The 18,386-nt window shown below is 39.8% G+C and overlaps 1 protein-coding gene across 4 annotated transcripts in view; it reads left to right on the forward strand.

The window, feature by feature from the left end:
* The window catches only part of rangap1b (Ran GTPase activating protein 1b), a 74,292-nt gene that overhangs the window by 54,470 nt on the left and 1,436 nt on the right, over positions 1 to 18,386 (forward strand). For all 4 annotated transcript variants that reach the window (XM_052043160.1, XM_052043161.1, XM_052043158.1 and 1 more), the window contains exons 7-15: positions 529 to 687; positions 840 to 953; positions 4,176 to 4,275; positions 4,653 to 4,737; positions 8,232 to 8,388; positions 11,850 to 11,960; positions 12,848 to 12,950; positions 14,096 to 14,184; positions 17,071 to 17,192. In XM_052043160.1, coding sequence (XP_051899120.1) covers positions 529 to 687; positions 840 to 953; positions 4,176 to 4,275; positions 4,653 to 4,737; positions 8,232 to 8,388; positions 11,850 to 11,960; positions 12,848 to 12,950; positions 14,096 to 14,184; positions 17,071 to 17,192 — 1,040 coding nt within the window. The remainder of the gene's footprint in view (positions 1 to 528; positions 688 to 839; positions 954 to 4,175; positions 4,276 to 4,652; positions 4,738 to 8,231; positions 8,389 to 11,849; positions 11,961 to 12,847; positions 12,951 to 14,095; positions 14,185 to 17,070; positions 17,193 to 18,386) is intronic.

An 18,386-nucleotide genomic window follows, 5' to 3' on the forward strand; every position in this document is an offset into this window, starting at 1 on the left:
TAGATCAAGCTTTTTCAAACTAGATGGTACTGGGACTGTTTAAGTATTCCCATGCTACAGTGGTTAAAGGCTGAACAATGACAAAAAAAATTTTAAAGATTTACTTAATAGATTTTTTATTGTTCAGTCTTTGGAATCAAATTTTGCATACTCCTCTCATGGAATATCTTGTAAGATTTTTTTTCCTAGTTAAATATAGGGTCAGCTCCATTTAAGAATTGATTTTGTTCTCTGGGCGATGGTTCCGTAGCCATGAATGTTTTTTACACTTCTTGCATTTTTATCTAAGTTGCATTGTTCCAGTGTACCTGTAAATTGCTGACTAAAGCTTGAGAGTTGGAATAGGTCTATTTTTAGGATTATACTATGTGCTTAGTGGAGCAATTTTGCAGGGGGGGGTGGAAGTGTAAGGGTAAAGTAGAAGTAAGCTCTACATGACTTATATGAAGTGGCAGACATAAATTTGGGTTGTAGGTGGATGGGGGTGAAACAAAATGAAGAAAAGTGCAAATAAAATATTTTCTTTAGTCCATAGGAACCCTGGAGGAGGTACACATGACACAGAATGGAATAAACCATCAAGGCATTACAGCTTTAGCAAAAGCCTTCACTGAAAACCAGAACCTGAGGGTTATAAACCTTAATGATAATACTTTCACAGAAGAAGGAGCTATTGCCATGGCTGAGGTAAGAGCTAAGGCAGAAGAATTTGTTTTTTACTCTTTTCCACTGACAGAAACATTCCACGCCTGCCAATAGTCATAGCCATTTCATGTCAAATCTTAGTTATACTTCTCTGACTTGACTGTTTAAATATGATTTTTCTTATGTATTTTTAGACTCTGAAGACTCTCCAAAGCATTGAAGTACTAAATTTCGGAGATTGTCTGGTACGATCAAAAGGAGCTATAGCCATTGCTGAAGCTGTAAAACTTGGCTTAAAGAAACTTAAGGTTTGAATTTTAAAACTGGGGGATTTTTTGCACATTTTCCTTCTCTTCAACCTATCCAAACCCAGATGGAGATGAGTTAGTACCAACTGCTCCAGTGAGCCTTTCATTGCCTTTTAATGGAAAGCTCTGAAATTCCCTTCAAGCCTGATTGTGTATCTCTGCACTTTTTTTTCACAAAACTCTCTTTCAAAATCCTTCTCTTTTACAAAATGTTTGGTTACCTGTTCTACTCCAGTGTCAACTTTTTGTGTCATCACAGTCCTGTAAGGTGACTTGGAGAGAGTTAGTAGGTTAAAAGCATAAAGTAAATGCAAGTAGTTGTAAATTGCTGCTCAGAGATGATGCATTAATTCAATGGAAAGGAGTTAGCAGTCCAAAAATTGTTGCTGTATTGGATTAGTGCTTCTTGTGGAAGCACTGGATGGTTCTGTTCATCCTGAAATGCTATTGGAAAGTTTCTAGTAATTGGAACATTAAGTTTAGATCTTGTATAGTATTTATTACTCTTGTGATCTAATTATAATGAGATTTATGATAACTGTGATAGTGCACACTTTTCTAGGACATCCTGCAATAATTTATCAGTCTTGAGTTGTAATGCTAGTGTTTTGGCAGGATGAATGTTGCAAATCCCTCCCTCCCAACGTCATTAAAATCGCTAATAGTTGGCTGTCCACAAAGGGATTTGCTAAATTGTTGAACTGCATTCTTCGGCTAGGAATTGTGCAAACATGGAGAGAAACGGGGTAATCGTTGGCATTCATTTTGAGAGGACTAGGATATAAAAGCAAGGATGTACTGCTGAGGCTTTATAAGGCATTGGTCAGACCGCATTTGGAATATTGTGAACAATTTTGGGCCCCGTTTCTCAGGAAGGATATGCTGGTCCTGGAGAGGGTCCCGAGGAGGTTCACAATTATCCTAGGAATGATGGGCATGTGAGGAGCATTTGATGTCTCTGAGCCTGTACTTTATCAAGGGTAGAGTTCAGAAGGAGAAGAGGGGATATCATTGAAACCTACCAGATACTGAAAAGCCTGGAGAGGGTGTTTCCATCAGTAGGAGAGTCTGGGATCCGAGGACACAGCTGCAGAATAAAGGGACGTCCCTTTAAAGCTGAGGTGAGGAGGAATTTCTTCAGCCAGAGGTTGGTGAATCTGTGGAATGTGTTACCACAGCGGGATGTGGAGGCCAAGTCACTGGGTATATTTAAGGCAGAGATTGATAGGTTCTTGATTGGCAAGGGGGTTAAGCATTATGGGAAGAAGGTGGGAAAATGGAGTTTAAAAAAAACAGCCTTGATTGAATGACTCAATGGGCCAATGGCCTAATTCTGCTCCTATGTCTTATGGCCTGCAATGGTAAGCAAATACTTTGAAATTATTTGAAATGTATTGGTTGGGGGAAAGAAAGGACAATATATTTGTGCCTCAGACAGTTATGGATTGAAGTTTTCTGAAAGTCTTGGAGCTAGAGTTTGCCAGGGGTGGTAGTATTCTTGTATGTTAGAAGGTTAAGGGTGAATTGTTCAAAATTTTCAAGATGTTAAAGGCAAGTGATTAGAGAGAAACTCCTGCTATATGTGGAGGTGTAATGTTAAAAGTAGAGCCACCCTTTGAGAAAGAAATTCAGCCAACACTTCCATTTGTAGAAGGTGGTGGAAATTTGGAACTCTTCAAATGATAATTGATGCTAAATCAATTATTAATTTTCATTCTGAGATTGAGAGATTTGTTCTCAGAGGCAGATGTATGGGTTGGGTAGGCAAAGATAGATGTATGGAGACAAGAGACTACAGATGCTGGAAACTAGCAACACAAAATACTGGAGGAACTCAGTGGGTCAGGCAGCATCTATGGAGAAATAGACAGTTGACGTTTTAGGTCGAGACCCTTCATCTGAACTCAATGAAGGATCTCAACCCGAAATGTCAACTGTTCATTCTCTCCGTAGATGCTGCCTGAAAGGCGCATGTAAGGGTTGGATAGCATCAGCCACCATATGATAGAATGGTGAAGAGTTAACTAACCTTCCTCTGTTTTCCTGCATTCCTGTGTTCAATGCCTTCATTTAACATGAACATATTAGCTAAACAGCAACTACAACTTAATGATTTTAATGTAGTGAAACATCCTAAGGTGTGTCACAGGAATGTTCCAAAACAAAATTTGACACCAATATGAGGAAATATTAGGGCTGATAAACAAAAGCTTGGTCAAAGTGATGGCTTTTATGGTGTTCCTTAAAGAAGGAGAAAGTGCAAGCAGAATGGAGGAGATATTTTGGGAAGGACTTCCAAAGCTATTGTTTTAGCAAATGAAGTCATCCATAACATTAGACAGCTGACTAATGTTATGGATGGTGAGGAGGGAGAGTTGTAGGGTTGGTGATGGAGGTGGATAAGGGGATGAAATGACTTGAAATCAATGGTGAAAGTTTTTTTTAAATGGAAATAGTGCTTGATTGGGATCAGTTTATAGGCTGATGTGTGCAGGAGTGATGAATGAACAGAGCTGGTACAGTTTAGGACATGGGCAAGTTGGCAGAAAACTGAATATCCAAAAGACTCCAATACAGACTGCAGAATACTTTTGCTATTGTATTTACAATAGGAGGGATGTTAACTGGAGACCTAAATGTCTACTCTGGTGATACATAAGGATGTTAAAGACCCTGTGCCACTATTGAATGGAAATCTGATGATAATATTTAGAGAAACTCCTATTTATTTTCTAAGTTCAGTTAGTGAGATTTTACAATTGAATTTGATCCTGCCCACCCATTTTTGCTTTCAGCCAGTGTCACTGCATTGCATTGGGAAACAGAAACTTCCTTTCATCTTTCCAAAGTTGTGGGGTCATTGATGCCAATGATAATATTTGACTAGCATCTTTGGTGAGATCAGCTTAGAAGTCCTTTGTAATATTGGGAACTGAATCCGGATATTTCTGGCTTGTTTCCATTTTGTTTCTAGATCAGTTGGAAGCATTTTTAATGGCATTTTTATCATATTGAGGGCATACTTCATGAGGAATTACTTTGCTCATTGTTCATTACTCTGCTGAATTTGGTGTTATAAAATTTACTTGCTCAGAAGCAAACTCTTCATAACAGGCCAGTGTGATGTTTATTCTGCACAGGTGATGATTCCCACCTTTCTTCATCTGTCAACATTTTTTTATTTTTCACTCTTTGCCATTGTTTAACTGCATCTATCTGTAGGAATTGAACCTTTCGTTTGGAGAGATCCAGAAGAATGCTGCAATCATGGTGGCCAAGGCCATGGAACATAAATCCCTGCTGGAAAAACTTGATCTAAATGGTATGTGTGTGTGTTCTAATTTTAACCTTTAGTCCTACACTCCAAGTCGATATGAGGGTAATTGGTTGTTTCCCCCATTGATTTTGGATTTGGTTTGCTTAGAGCCTCTTGTCTTTCTCATCACGTTCCCTTGGAAATGATGGAAGCTGTTGTCTTCCTGTCTGTTGGTTGAGAAGCTCTCCCCAATCCAGATATTTCTCAGTGGCAGTTTCCATCAGTTACCCATGGGAGAGGGCAAGTAGGGAAACTGGGGGGGAGAATAATGAAGGAAGAAGTAAAGAAGAACTCTGCTTACCTGTCTGTGTGCTTATCAAGGCAGATTATGTTTTGAAACTAGCAATAAATTTGCTTTCAAAGGAAATATTTTGCCTATCTAGGGAATTGTCTTGGAGAGGAAGGCCGTGAACAATTGAAGGAGGTTATGGACAGCTTTAAGAAGCAAGATTTGCTGGGCTCTCTCAGGTAAGTTCAGAACCAACTTCATAGATTCAAGAACAGTGTTTGATTGCTTTCCTTTCATTGTCACCATCTTCTTGAAAACAAATCCTATCCAGGGAATATATATCAGCTGTAAAGCATTTGTGCCCTATGTGTTGATCGTTGTCCAGCTTCTGATGCAGTGGTGCCTACAATTCTCCTGAGTAGCTATTCTTCATAGCTGGCATGTGCTGCCGCAAGGTCCATGGTACTAAAGTCTGATCTTATCCTTGTTCCATCTTGATATGCATATTGCTCTTAAATGATCATCAAAAGACATGAGAATTACAAAAAAAGCTAACAAAAAAATCAAGTTTGTTTTCAATGTTGGAGTTCAAAAAAAAATCAATGTATCTTAATGGAAAATATATACTGTGGGACTTAGATATCCAACACCTGATGTTTTTCAGCCCCATTCAGAAAAAATCACAAGTTTTGTTTACAGTCTTCTGTACAATTTCTGGTTTGATGGTCTGGAAAGTTGCTAACATTATTTCCCATTTAAGAAGGTTGAAAGAAACCTGGTCACAATAAGCCTATAATTTTAATTTGTAATGAAACCACAATCTGTTATGGATTGAATAACTGAACAAATATAGCTTTAAGGGAATACCAGCTGAATTGTTTGAATGGGTTATTGATATTACCAATAAGACAAGGAAGTACCTAATAGATATATTTACTTCCAGAAAGCATTCATTGTTGTTGGTATAAATGAGTGCATGGTGTAGAAGCTTGCCAGTTGACCTTGATTTAAAAATTGCTTGGGAAATGAGACACAGCTGTTGCAAATATGTGGTTTATGGCCTTGATGCACCCTGTGAAATGTTTTCATCTGGGTTACCAGCATCAGTGGCCATCTGTTTACACTGACCACTTCCCAACACATACTTACCTGAAGAAAGTTCCTGGTTAATGAGGCCCAGTGCAGACAATGTTAAGTCATTCTCCAAAAATCTTAACCAGTTAAGTAAAACCCCTAGCCTGTCAAAACTGTAAAAAGAGCTGAAAATCTTGAAATAAAATCAGAAAACACTGGGGGTATTCAGCTGGTGAAGCAGCATCTGGAGAAAAGATTAATGTTTCAAGTCATTGGCCTTCATCAGAACTAGATAACTGAGGGCCGATGGGGGTGGGGAGGGAAACCCATTTATTTGCACCAAGGGGGAAGCATGGATGGAAAAAGGAAATGTCTGTGATTGGGATGAACAAGGTTTAGTTTCTCCATTATGGAGGAGATCAAACCATGAAAAGTAAATGATGAGAAGTGCAAGTGAATTGCTGCTTTGCATGGAAGGACTGTTTGGATCCCTGAATGTGGAGATGCATTGATGCATGTTGTATCTCCTGGGCTTGCATGAGAAAGTGCAGCAAGAAGGGGAGTGGTTGATGGAGATTGAAAAATGAAGCAGAGGATCAGGGGTCTGAAAGTGGAAGGAATGGCAAGATGCAACTGGTGGATATTACCAAGGATCTAATGAATGTGGGGACAGTGGGTTGGAAGGCAATAACTGGGGAGCCATGCTCTGTGAGGTGAGAGCAGAAGATCAGGGAATAAGATGTGGTTAAGCGTCCTATCAGCTATGGTAGAGGGGAAACTCTGGTTTTAAAAAAAAAGGAGGATATCTCAAACGCTGCAGAAAGTCTCATTGGAGAGAGATGGAGAAACTGGGAGAATAGAATGGAGTCCTTGCAGGAAGCAGATTGAGATGGTGTAGTCAAAAGCTCAAATATTTGGAGATGCAAGAGACTGGAGATGCTGGAATGTAGAGCAACAAATAATCTTCTGGAAGAACTCAGCAGGTCGTGCAGCATCTGGGGGGGGAAGGAATTGCTGACGGTTCTGCATCAGGACTGAGAGGGGAGATCTCCCCTCTCCACTCCTCCCTGAAGCAGGTTCAAGAGGTAAATGGGTTTTATGATTGTAAGACAAAAACACTCACCTCAGACTGTCTGGTCCAGTTGGCATAAACATCCCACTACTCTATGGAAGTGAATTCTATAAGAACAACAGCTGAAAGGGATAGAGGCAAGTGGATAGGATTTCCTTCATTCTGTTCTAAATTTCTAATAATTTTTGTTTGTTTTTAATGGGCTTTGTATTTTGACCTGTGAATTAATAATCTGTTTCAATTTATCCTGTCCCATCTTTTCATAATAAAGAAAAAACCCTGATCAAGCACTTTTTTTTAAATGAAATTCCTAGTTTACTCTTTCTTAAGTAGAATTTCAGTGGCACCTTACTATACATTCTCCAAAATATCAATTTCCTTCCTATTCTCTGGCGTTCAACTGGTTCACAATGCTGTAAGGTATTGAGTTTCCTAGAGCTATGTCACTATATCCTTTTTGTAAAAAGTTCTGTTCTAGAATCTAAAATTCCATTGGTTATATTTAGGGCTTGATTTTTTTTTCAGATTTACCAGTAATAATTGGGGGGGTGGTGGTGAAGGTGAAGGAATGCTCCAAAAACCTTTTTTAATAAGTTTTTCTTTACATTGATTTAAAGCTGTAATATTATCATTAGCTTCAACCATGTACTTTGCTTTTAAAAATGAAGATATTGTGCATCAACAGCAGACCGATTGCATCTGTTGGTGGACACTAGTAGAGAAGACTGAAGTGTAACATGCCTGAGTAGTTTGCCTGGGGAATGATTGATTCGGCACCAGGCACTAGGAAGAGACCTCTTTTGCAACCTTTAGTCTATGTCCTATCTGATTTTTCTTTTTCCTGCCAAAATGTATCATTGAAGCTAAGAAACATGGAAATCAGGAACAGGGGTACAGCATTTTCGGCACAGCTTGGGGAGCTGCTGCCTTACAGCTCCAATGATACAGTTTAGTCTGCTGTTTGTGTGGAATTTGCACATTCTCCCTGCGACCGTGTAGGGTTCCTTCGCATCCCAAAGTTGTATGGGTTGGTAGGTTGATTGGCCACTGTAAAATTGCCCCTGATGTAGGTGGTGGTGGAATTTGGAGAGAATAAAATGGGGTTAGTGTAGGATTTGTGTAAAAACATACTTGATGCCCATGAACTGAAGGACCTGTTTCCGTGCTATATCTCTATGATTGAGTCTGCCATTCGGTCCTTCATGCTTGCTCCACCATTCAATATGATTGCGGCTAACTCAGATTCACTACTCCATTCCTGCTCTTTTCCCATATCCCTTGATCTTTAATCATTACAGTTATATTTACTTTCTATTAAATGATTTGGCCTCCACTCTTTTGTGGTAGAGAATTCCATGGGTCACAGATTTCTCTTCATCTTAGTCTTGAGGCTGTGACCCTTGATTCTGGACTTCCTCGCCATCAGGGACATCTTTCCTGCATCATTAAAGTCCCTCATTCTTCTAAATTGTAGTGATGATGAGTCCAGTTGTCCCAAACTCCCTCCATATGTTAGTCCTGCTTTCCCAGGGCAGGTGAGTAACATATTTTGTAGTGAGCAATGTTGGTATTGGTTTTTTTCTTAAGTGATGATGAAAGTGACGGAGATGAAGATGATGAGGAAGAGGATGAAGAAGAACTAGACGATGATGAAGAGGAGGAGGAGGAGGAGGAAGGAGGAGGAGAAGAGAAGGAGCAGGAGAAAGAACCACCAGTCACAAACCAAGTGATTGAACCATCCATGGTAAGCTTTTGAGAAACCATGGTGTTGAAATAATTTCATACCACCAAGGGCCATAGGATTGGGTCTATGGAGGAGAAAGGGATTATCGATATTTCGGGTCAGGATCCTGCCTGCATCAGGACTGAGCCTAGAAGGAGAGGATAGCTGCTAAAGAGGCTGGGAGTGGGGGGAGGAGGTGAGGGTGAGGTGGGCTGCATGGTGATAGGTGGACTGAGGAGGGGTGAGGGATAGTGGGCAGAAAGAGCTGGAAGGGGTGGAATTGGGAAATAGAGGCCAGCTCCATCCCAACCCTCACCCCCACTTTAATTTTAACAGACTGAAGTTACCGGGAAGAGAGAGTGCCTCGGGCTGGACAGAGGGGTGTTGATCATAGTTATTGTAATTAAAATAAAATGAATTGATGTTGCAGACTGAGTAAAAGACCAGATCGATTCGTATTAAAGTGATTGGCTAGATTAAGGTTGGGAATGTATTTATAATATCTTCCACTTTTCAAATGTTTCTTCAGAATTGTCTCAGATATTGCTGCCGTATGTAGTTCTGTGACTATGACAGAAGACTGATCTCTGAAGACCAGAGCTGCTTTTAATTAGCGCATGTATTTTTTTTCCCCATTCAATTACTCTCAAACTTGTGACTGTTCAGTTTCCCTCATCCCACCTTCTTGATATGCTGGCTAAAGTAGTGAAGTAATCACGTAGATAATTACGTGCACCAAACCGAATTTGCTACGATATCTTGCTGCCTCACTGTCCTTGCTCCAGCTAACATTCAATTCCATAACTTCATGAACAAAAGCCTTTTCTTTCCTCTGTTGGGGATGGGGACTCCTTCCTTATCTTCCCTTAAGGGAATATACTTTGTATATTTTGGTCTGCAAAGCATAAAACAGACATAGACCAAAGTATACAAAGTAAAAAAATGCTCAGCCCCCAAAGCATCTCCATGACTTTTAATTAATTTGTTTTCTTTTAGTTGTCATCTCTTAAACTCTTTCCAGTTTAGTTCTAAGTAGCAGTCTCGTTCAGAGATTGCATTGTAATAGCATGTTAGTGTAGTGGTTAGTGTAATGCTATTACAGCGCCAGCGACCAGGGTTCAATTCCACCGCTATCTGTAAGGAGTTTGTACGTTCTCCCCATGACTTTGTTGGTTTCCTCCCACGTTCCAAAAGACATACAGGTTAGGAAGTTGTGGGCATGTTGTGTTGGCGCTGGAAGAGTGGCAACACTTGCGGACTGCTCCCAGCACATTCTCAGACCGTTGGTTGTTAGTGCAAAAAGATGCATTCACTGTGTGTTTCGATGTACATGTGACTAATAAATTATTATAGCAATGCTGGTTGTCTCAAAAGGTATACCTTTGAGGTTGAAAGTGAGGAATGTTGATGGGTTAGAATAGATGACGCTCTGCTCTGCATCTATACCTGACTTATTGTGAAGGTGGACCATGAAGGTGAAGTGTTCTATTGTGCGTCACTCATGGATCAGTCTGGAAAGATAAAACACACCAGTACTGAATATTGAGTGACCTCGCCTCCTTGAGTGCGCAACAAGATCAAACTCCAACTCTCTTAATTCACTCAATACTGTCTCAGTAATTTTATTTTCTCCAGCAACAGCAATTTGCATAATGTGCTTTGAACACATAAGCTTTAAGTGTAATAGAACTGGAATGGATGTTAAGCCCAATGAGTAATGGAGAAAACTGAAAACTTGAACTGGATGGGCTTTGAGGAAGTGGAAGAATTTAGAGAGGCAATTCCAGAGAGCAGTGCTTGTATGCTGAAGTATGGTCTACAATGGTGGAGTGAAGGATGCAGAGCCAGAATTGGAGGCACAAGAGTTTTGTAACAATGGGGCTTAAGACTGCATTAGGTTGCAGAATTCATGGTTGGACCAGGTGTAGGAGGTTGGGTGGGGAAGATGTGGCGAGACTACAAAAGGGATTTGAGCTTTGTAGTGTGAATTTTAAATTGATACATTGAGGAACCAGGTGGGTCAATAGGGAGAAAACAAAATGCTGGAGGAACTCAGCAGGTCAGGCAGCGTCTATGGAGAGAAAGAAACAGTTGACATTTTTGGGTTAAGACCCTTCAGCAGGACTGGAAAGGAAGAGGGCAGAAGTAAGGCATTTGATAAGGTTCCACATGGTAGGCTTCTTCAGAAGGTCAGAGGGCATGGGATCCAGGGAGACTTGGCTGTGTGGATTCAGAATTGGCTTGCCTGTAGAAGGCAGAGGGTTGTGGTGGAGGAAGTGCATTCAGATTGGAGGGTTGTGACTAGCGGTGTCCCACAAGGATCAGTTCTGGGACTTCTACTTTTCGTGATTTTTATTAATGACTTGGATGAGGGGGTAGAAGGATGGGTTGGCAAGTTTGCAGACAACACAAAGGTTGGTGGTGGTGTGGATAGTGTGGAGGACTGTCGAAGATTGCTGAGGGACATTGATAGGATGCAGAGCTGGGTTGAGAAGTGGCAGATGGAGTTCAATCCAGAGAAGTGTGAGGTGGTACACTTTGGAAGGACAAACTCCAAGGCGGAGTACGAAGTTAATGGCAGGATTCTGGGCAGTGTGGAGGAGCAGAGGGATCTGGGGGTTCATATCCACAGATCCCTGAAAGTTGCCTCACAGGTGGATAGGGTAGTTAAGAAAGCTTCTGGGATGTTAGCATTCATAAGTCGTGGGATTGAGTTTAAGAGCCACAAGGTAATGATGCAGCTCTACAAAACTCTGGTTAGACCACACTTGGAGTGCTGTGTCCAATTCTGGTCTGGTTCATTATAGGAAGGATGTGTAAGCGTTGGAAAGGGTGCAGAGGAGATTTAGTAGGATGCTGCCTGGTTTAGAGAGTATGCATTATGAGGAGAGACTAAGGAAGCTGGGGCTTTACTCTTTGGGGAGAAGGAGGATAAGAGGAGACATGATTTGAGGTATACAAAATATTAAGAGGAATAAATAGAGTAGACAGCCAGCGCCTCTTTCCCAGAGCACCAATGCTCAATACAAGAGGGCATGGCTTTAACATAATGGGTGGGAAGTTCAAGGGAGATATCAGAGGGAGGTTTTTTTACCCACAGTGTAGTTGGGGCATGGAATGTGCTGCCTGGGGTAGTGGTGGAGGCAGGTACATTGGTCAAATTCGAGATTGCTAGATAGGCATATGGAGGAATTTAAAATAGAGGGTTATGTGGGGGGAAGGGGTTAGATAGGTGAGGTTTAAAGGTTGGCACAACATTGTGGGCTGAAGGGCCTGTATTGTGCTGTACTTCCTATGGTATTACAGTTGGTATTTTGATTGTGCTACAATTTATGGAGGGCTTGATGGATACACCTCATTTGATCTTCAGTCATCTATTTTATCTTTTATTACTGTTGCTGGAAAAGGAGCTTGTGTTCTTAAAAACACACTGCTCTCTGATTCTATTCCATGCTCTTCATTTATTATTTTTATTTTACTAGATAACAGTTGCAATCACCCCAGAATCAGAAGCTGCAGTCTTCTTGAACTTTCCATCCCCGGACAAACTCCTTAAACTGGGGTCTAAACGTTCGCATTTGCTATTGCAACAGGTACTGTATGAATATTGAGTATTTCCTTTTGCATTATTGTCCCCTTCTGATTTCCCCATTTTTCACAGCCAACATATTGCTTAAGAAGTCTGGTTTCATGGGTGCCATCAGTACATTGATGCCTCACTCACATGGGCATTCTTCATTTATGAGACTAACTAGTAAGCTAACAGACTGTTAACAATGAATAAGAAATGTACTTCAAAGTCACTTTCTGTCAGGTGCCGTGTCATGAAGGAAGGAATCTTGCCTAATTGTGCATTAACCTAGTTTGGGGTACTGAGGTCAGCTGCAAAATTTCTGACAAACCGTAGTTAACAGTTCAGATTGAATGATAAATTCTGGACCTTCTAATTCTACATTGTTGTCTATGCTAGTTGAGTGATCAGAGGCCTGCTCTTCAAGATGAACACTAAGTATGTACAATTTGACTGACTGTACCATATTGAAAATGCTTCATTTCAGTTTTCTGTTGCATTTCTGAGAGTTAATTTCATATTTTCAGTTTTGACTGCCAGAAAAATTGTAATAATTTTCTGAAACTCATTGAATAAATACATAATTCCCAGTTTAGTGCAAGTCAGAGAGGTGTTTGTTTCATTTCCTCCTGTGTCTTGATCCGGCTAGTGTAAAATATTTGATATCTCTTGGACTGGCAAAGTGGTAAAATTCTTTAAGGTTTGTTGTTCTAATTAATATTGTAACGCAATGTGACCTGAGAATTAAGTTCATGAATGTTGATATTTACTTTCTACCTCCTTAACTGAACAAGTGATTGTTAAACCATAATCAAACATAGATCTATCCCTGTAGGAATGGGCAGGAAAAAATGAGTAAACAGAAAAGATGACTATTCTGAATTAATTTTCCTTTGGTTTTATCCTCAGACTGATCTATCAAATGCTGAAAAAGTTGTCCAAACATTTCTGAAGGTAGCTGCAGTCTACAGGGAGGATCAGGAAACAAAAGCAGCTGTACTAGAAACCGCAGGTAAAATGCTCATCTCTATTTACCCTGAATTGCCTTGGTGTATAGGCAGCTTGAATCTTTTATGGCCTGGAATTTGAATTGGGTATAGACCATTCTCTAACAACCCTGCAGTCCATATTCAGTCTGAGTTCTGTTGGAACTGCAGACGTGCTTTGGATTTGTTGCATTAAAATCTGAAATTCAAATAAGATTATAGTTCCAATACTATGAAGGTTTGAGGCATCAGCACTTGAAACTGAATCCAATTGACCAAATTCAGTAATGATTTAATGGTTCCTGTGCATTGTGGGTACAACTGTGAGTAGTTCTAGCCTAAGAAGCAACTGTAGTTTTGGTTACAGTTTGTACAGTTCTGGGGTATTGTTGAGACTCAGTGGGTGGTACTCTTGTCTCTGAATCAGCTTGCAGTTTCATCCTTTGTCAGGGGTATGCACACAATTTTGGGCTGTCACTCCAATGCAATACTGAGTGTGTTTTTTACTGTTGGATATATTGTCTTTTGGATGAGATGTTAAATCAGGGCTTGGTCTGCCCTCAAGAATTACAAAATCCCACAGTAGAATTTTAAGGGCAGGGATGCTGTCTCTTGTATTTGTCAATATTTGTCTTTCAATAATCCTCGAGTATCTAGCTAGTATCACCTTGCTGTTTATAAGAGTTTTTTAATGCATGAAAATTGTTTTTCCAGTTTACACTTCTTCAAAAATACTTAATTATCTGATATCTGAATGCAGGTATTTGACAAAGTTATTAATGTAGTGATCATGCATACAAAGAACCAAGTCAATACTGCAATTAGTAATTACCTTTACATGCAAAAAATATAAGCAACCATGATTTGGAGTTCTAATTAGGATCCCATTTCCCATGTGAAATAGTCTGTGTACATTGGCTAGCATATGTCACCAGCAAGCTGTGACAGTTGAATAAAGTCACCAGGACAGTTAGGAGTTGGTATTAAAATGCTGTCCTTGTTGGTGATGCCCACATTCTCTAAAAGAATCTTTTTGAAAACTAAGCACCTGTGAAGTCTGTACTTCCTCTTCTAACAAAGACAAAGAATGAACATTAGCTGCAATTTAACTCTGAAACTGAGAATAATGTAATAAAAGTTAATCTAAAATGTGGACTTTTTCCCTCTATAGATGAACTGTTGCAGAAAGCATTCAAGACTCCTGGATTTCAGATAGATGTTTTCATTACTACCCTCTTAGTGTATATGGGGCTTCTGAAGGTGAGAACTGACGTAAATGCAATATAGTGGCATACATTGTGACAGTGCAGCTATCACCTGACATCCAAGTCTATCCAGAATGGAATGAGTAAACCTTGCATACTGATTTCCCTTGAAGTCCCTGAAAACATTGACTTAACACTTAATGAAAAGTTACCAAACTTCTTAACTTGCAGCTACTAGCAGCTAGGTAATGGCTTGAACGGCTAAGCACTTCGGGTTTCTGAGATGTTAGTATCAGTTCTGAGGAGGGACCTTTTAAGTACAGATGGACTGTGCAGATGAGATGCAGGATGCAGGTTGGTTTGCTAAATTGGCAGTGGGTTGGGCAATGAGGTGAAATACTAGGAAGTGGAAAAGGGGTACATGGAGAGACAAATAGCATGATTAAATAATAACAGAAATAGCTTCAACTAACAGTGGGGAAAATCTGAGGTGTTTTAGATGTTTAGAATAAATATACCATTGTAAAAAAAAAGACTGGTGATCCTCAGGCACAAGTGGTTTCAGTGAAATTTGATAGGACAATAATATAGACCTGGGTTTGGGGGAAAAAAAGTGGTTGGAAGTTTAACAACTGTCGACATGGTATTCAGGAAAGGTAAAAAATGTGTTTTGACTAAGCAACATTCTTGTGTGATTTGTGTCAGATTTTGTTTAATGGCTTCCGTGGAGCACCTTTCGAAGTGTCACTATGTTAAGGATGCTCTTTACTAGACATTATTGTTTAGTAGAGAAGATAGCAATGAGCAGTCTTCTTTTTTAGACACGAGGGGAAGTGCTGTCCCAGGGATTGATACTCAAAGCACAGCTCATTTTGATCTTTGTATTTGAAGGAAGTGGAATTGGAATTACTGATTATAATTTCAAGATAACACATTTGGACCTATAATCCTCCAGTTGTTTATTATAACAGACTCCAGGAGGGCATGAGCAGGTGCATGGCAGATGAAATTTAAACATGAATGTGAAGTGATATACTTTGGTTAGAAAGGCAGAGAATCAGCTTGATTATTATTGACATATGTCATGAAATTTGTTGTTCTGTGGCAGCAGTACAGTGCAAGACATAAAAATTACTGTAAGTTACAAAAAAATAAATAGTGCAAAAGAGGAATATCGAGGTAGTGTTCATGGACCATTCAGAAATCTGATGGCGGATGGGAAGAAGCTTTCCCTAAAATGTTGTGTGAGAGTCTTCAGGCTCCTGTACCACCTCCCTGATGGTAGTAATGAGAAGAGGGCATGTGAGAATCTTAATGATAGATGCGCAAGATGTCCTTAATGGTGGGGAGGGTTGTGCCCATGATGTTGCTGGCTGAGCCTACAACCCTATGCAGCCTCTTTCAACCCTACACATTGGTGCCTCCATACCAGGTGGTGATGCAACCCGTCAGAATGCTCTCCACCGTACATCACTAGAAATTTGCAGAAGTCTTTGCTGAAATACCAAATCTCCTCAAACTCCTAATGAAGTAGAGCTGCTGGTGTGCTGCCTTCGTGATTGCATCAATATGTTGGGCCCAGGATAGATCTTCTGAGATGTTGAAGCCCAGGTCAATGATCAGAGTCAGAGATGGTATAATCTAAATACCAAATACTGAAGAGTGTTCAATGTACTTGATGGTGGGTGTCTGTAAATATTTGAAGGTAGCACAGCAACCTGAAAGGGCTTTTCTTTAAACTGCATTGGGGCTTTATAATAGTGGCATGCAATTCAATAGCAAAGAAGTTCAGAGACGGTGGCACAGTGACATAGCTGGTAAAGCTGCTGATTTATAGCTTCGACGACTGGGATTGTGCTGATTTACAGTGCGTAATTTGTACATTCTCCCTGTGACCGCTTCCCCTGTATTGCTTCTCCTGGGTGCTGCAGTTTCTTCACATCTCTGGAATGTGGAGTTTGCTAACTTAATTGGCCTCTGTAAATTGTTCAGATGAGTGGTAGAACTTGGAAGCAGTTAAGTAGGAATTTGGGAAGAATAAACTGGGATTAGTGGAAATGGATGCTTAATGGTTGGCATGAGCAGGATGGGCTGAAGGATCTGATTTTTGCTGTATGACTAGGTTGTGCAAAACTTCTCAATTACATGAGTTTTGGGTATCCCAGTAGGATAGATGTCAGTGCCTCGGAGCAAGTGCAAAAGATATTTACTTTTTTTTTCTTTTTCAATCCTTTTATTAGTTTCCAAATTAATACAGATTAATATATAACATCGATGATTGATTGTACATGTAATACAAAGAGATCCAGAGAACAATCGTGGCATAGATAATTATAAAGAATAATATTTAAAAAAATCTTTGGATCTCATGATCTGTTAGTTAGTGAATATAATATAAAAGAAAGGAAAGAAAAAGATTTATTGTGTATATAAAAGATTTACTAATGGCATGAGGATTGAAAGATTTCAGTTATATGGAAAGACTGGAGAAACTGGTGTAATTGTCACTGGAGTAGAGAATATTATGAGAAGATTTGATAAAGATGTTCAAATTGATGAAAGGCACTCGTGTAAATAAGAGCAACTCCTCTTCCTAATGGCAGAAGAGTTATAACAAATTGGCTCGGACATAAAGTGATTGGCAAAAAGATGCATGGGATCCAAGAAATTCTGTTTGGTAGCAAGGTATGGCAGCCTGGAAAGCACTGGCTGAAAAGGCGGTTGAACTAGATACAATAACAACTTTCAGAAAGTAACTGGATAAATATTGAAAGGGAAAATACTTACAGGGCTAAGAAGGCAGGGCACTTTAGCTTTCTGAATGAGCTGTGCAATTAGCCCAATGTAGACATGGCAGTAGAATAAACTTGTCATGCATGTTGTGATATTGTCTCTTTAAACTTTGTTTTTTGTAACTCAGTTTTTGTTTTGTTCTTTCAAGAGTGAGGAAAAGATTACAGTGATCAGTAATCTAATTGGGCCTCTGACAGTCCTCAAACAAGTCATTCAGAAGAACTACTTTCCACGCTCCATAATCCCTATTCTGTCTGCATTCCTTAACAAGTAAGTGCAAAATTCTCTGCTTTGCCTGGTATTTGTTTTATTTTAGTGATGCTTAAAATATGTTGCAAGTCTCACTTGCTTGTATTGTCAAATGTAGTTAGATGAATAGTGAACCATGATGGGATTTGGTTTCAAGAAGACAGTGTCCTCTAGTATTTCAAGAAATGCCTAGATCTGAATATTAGACTGTTCAACTATTGAAGACCTCACACCCTGAAGGGTTTAGTGACCTTCTGCATCATATTCTTTCTACCAATGTTGCCCTAATCTTGATTTACTTGTATACTGCAATCACTGCTCACACTATGGTCCCCTCTGGGAAAGCTAAAATCTTTGGGTGATCACTGCAACCTCTTCTGCAAGGTTGCATTCCAAGATTCAGTTCAATTAGCCATTCCACACTCAATCTGACCTCTCTATCTTTTCCCTCCTATGTAGTTTCAAAGAATCTCCAATACCTGCTCTAGGATCAAGTGCCTGACTAGGCATGTGGCACTCTCAACATTAAATTGAAAATTTTCAGATAATCTGTATTTTAAATTTGGATTTCCAACATTCTGGTTCTTCAGATTATTTTGCTTCTTCCATCTTCACCTCTAGAATGACCATGTCACTTACTTTCACTGTGTTCTGTCATCCTTTTTGTTCTATAATACTACCTTCTGAACATCATCTGTTGCCCTTTTCCTTTCCTCTTCACCCCTTCTTTAGATCCTGAAAATTGTTATACCTTTGTTTTCTGATGATGGAACCAAAAGCAGAGAGTAAAATGCCAGAAATATTAAATAATTGCATTGGTATCCTGCTTAGTATTACCCTGCAGTGCACTGATTTGTTAGTGTTCTTGGTCTTGGACTCCAAACAGGCACAGGTATGTACTACCCTGTACTCTAAAACAAAATCTCCCCTAGCACTTCCCTGGTGTGCTGGGAGTTTAGCATAAACCCCTTCCCTTCTGGCACTCCAGCAGCAATAAAAATATGTTCTGGTTAACACACAGATGGATGTGGTGAGCTTGTGAGACAATGGACAGGATGACTGGCAAAGCTTTGTACAAGTTTCCCAGCACAGTAGCTTGCTATAATGATCCCCTTTGCCCTATTTCTACTAGCTCTCTTATTACTGGCAACACATCCTGGATGTTAAGCAAGATATCAGTTTACTTCAATCACGATTGTGATGAAAGGTCATCAA

This window comes from Pristis pectinata, chromosome 33 (genome assembly GCF_009764475.1).
Source record: "Pristis pectinata isolate sPriPec2 chromosome 33, sPriPec2.1.pri, whole genome shotgun sequence".
In the NCBI taxonomy this organism is placed as follows: Eukaryota; Metazoa; Chordata; class Chondrichthyes; order Rhinopristiformes; family Pristidae; genus Pristis; species Pristis pectinata.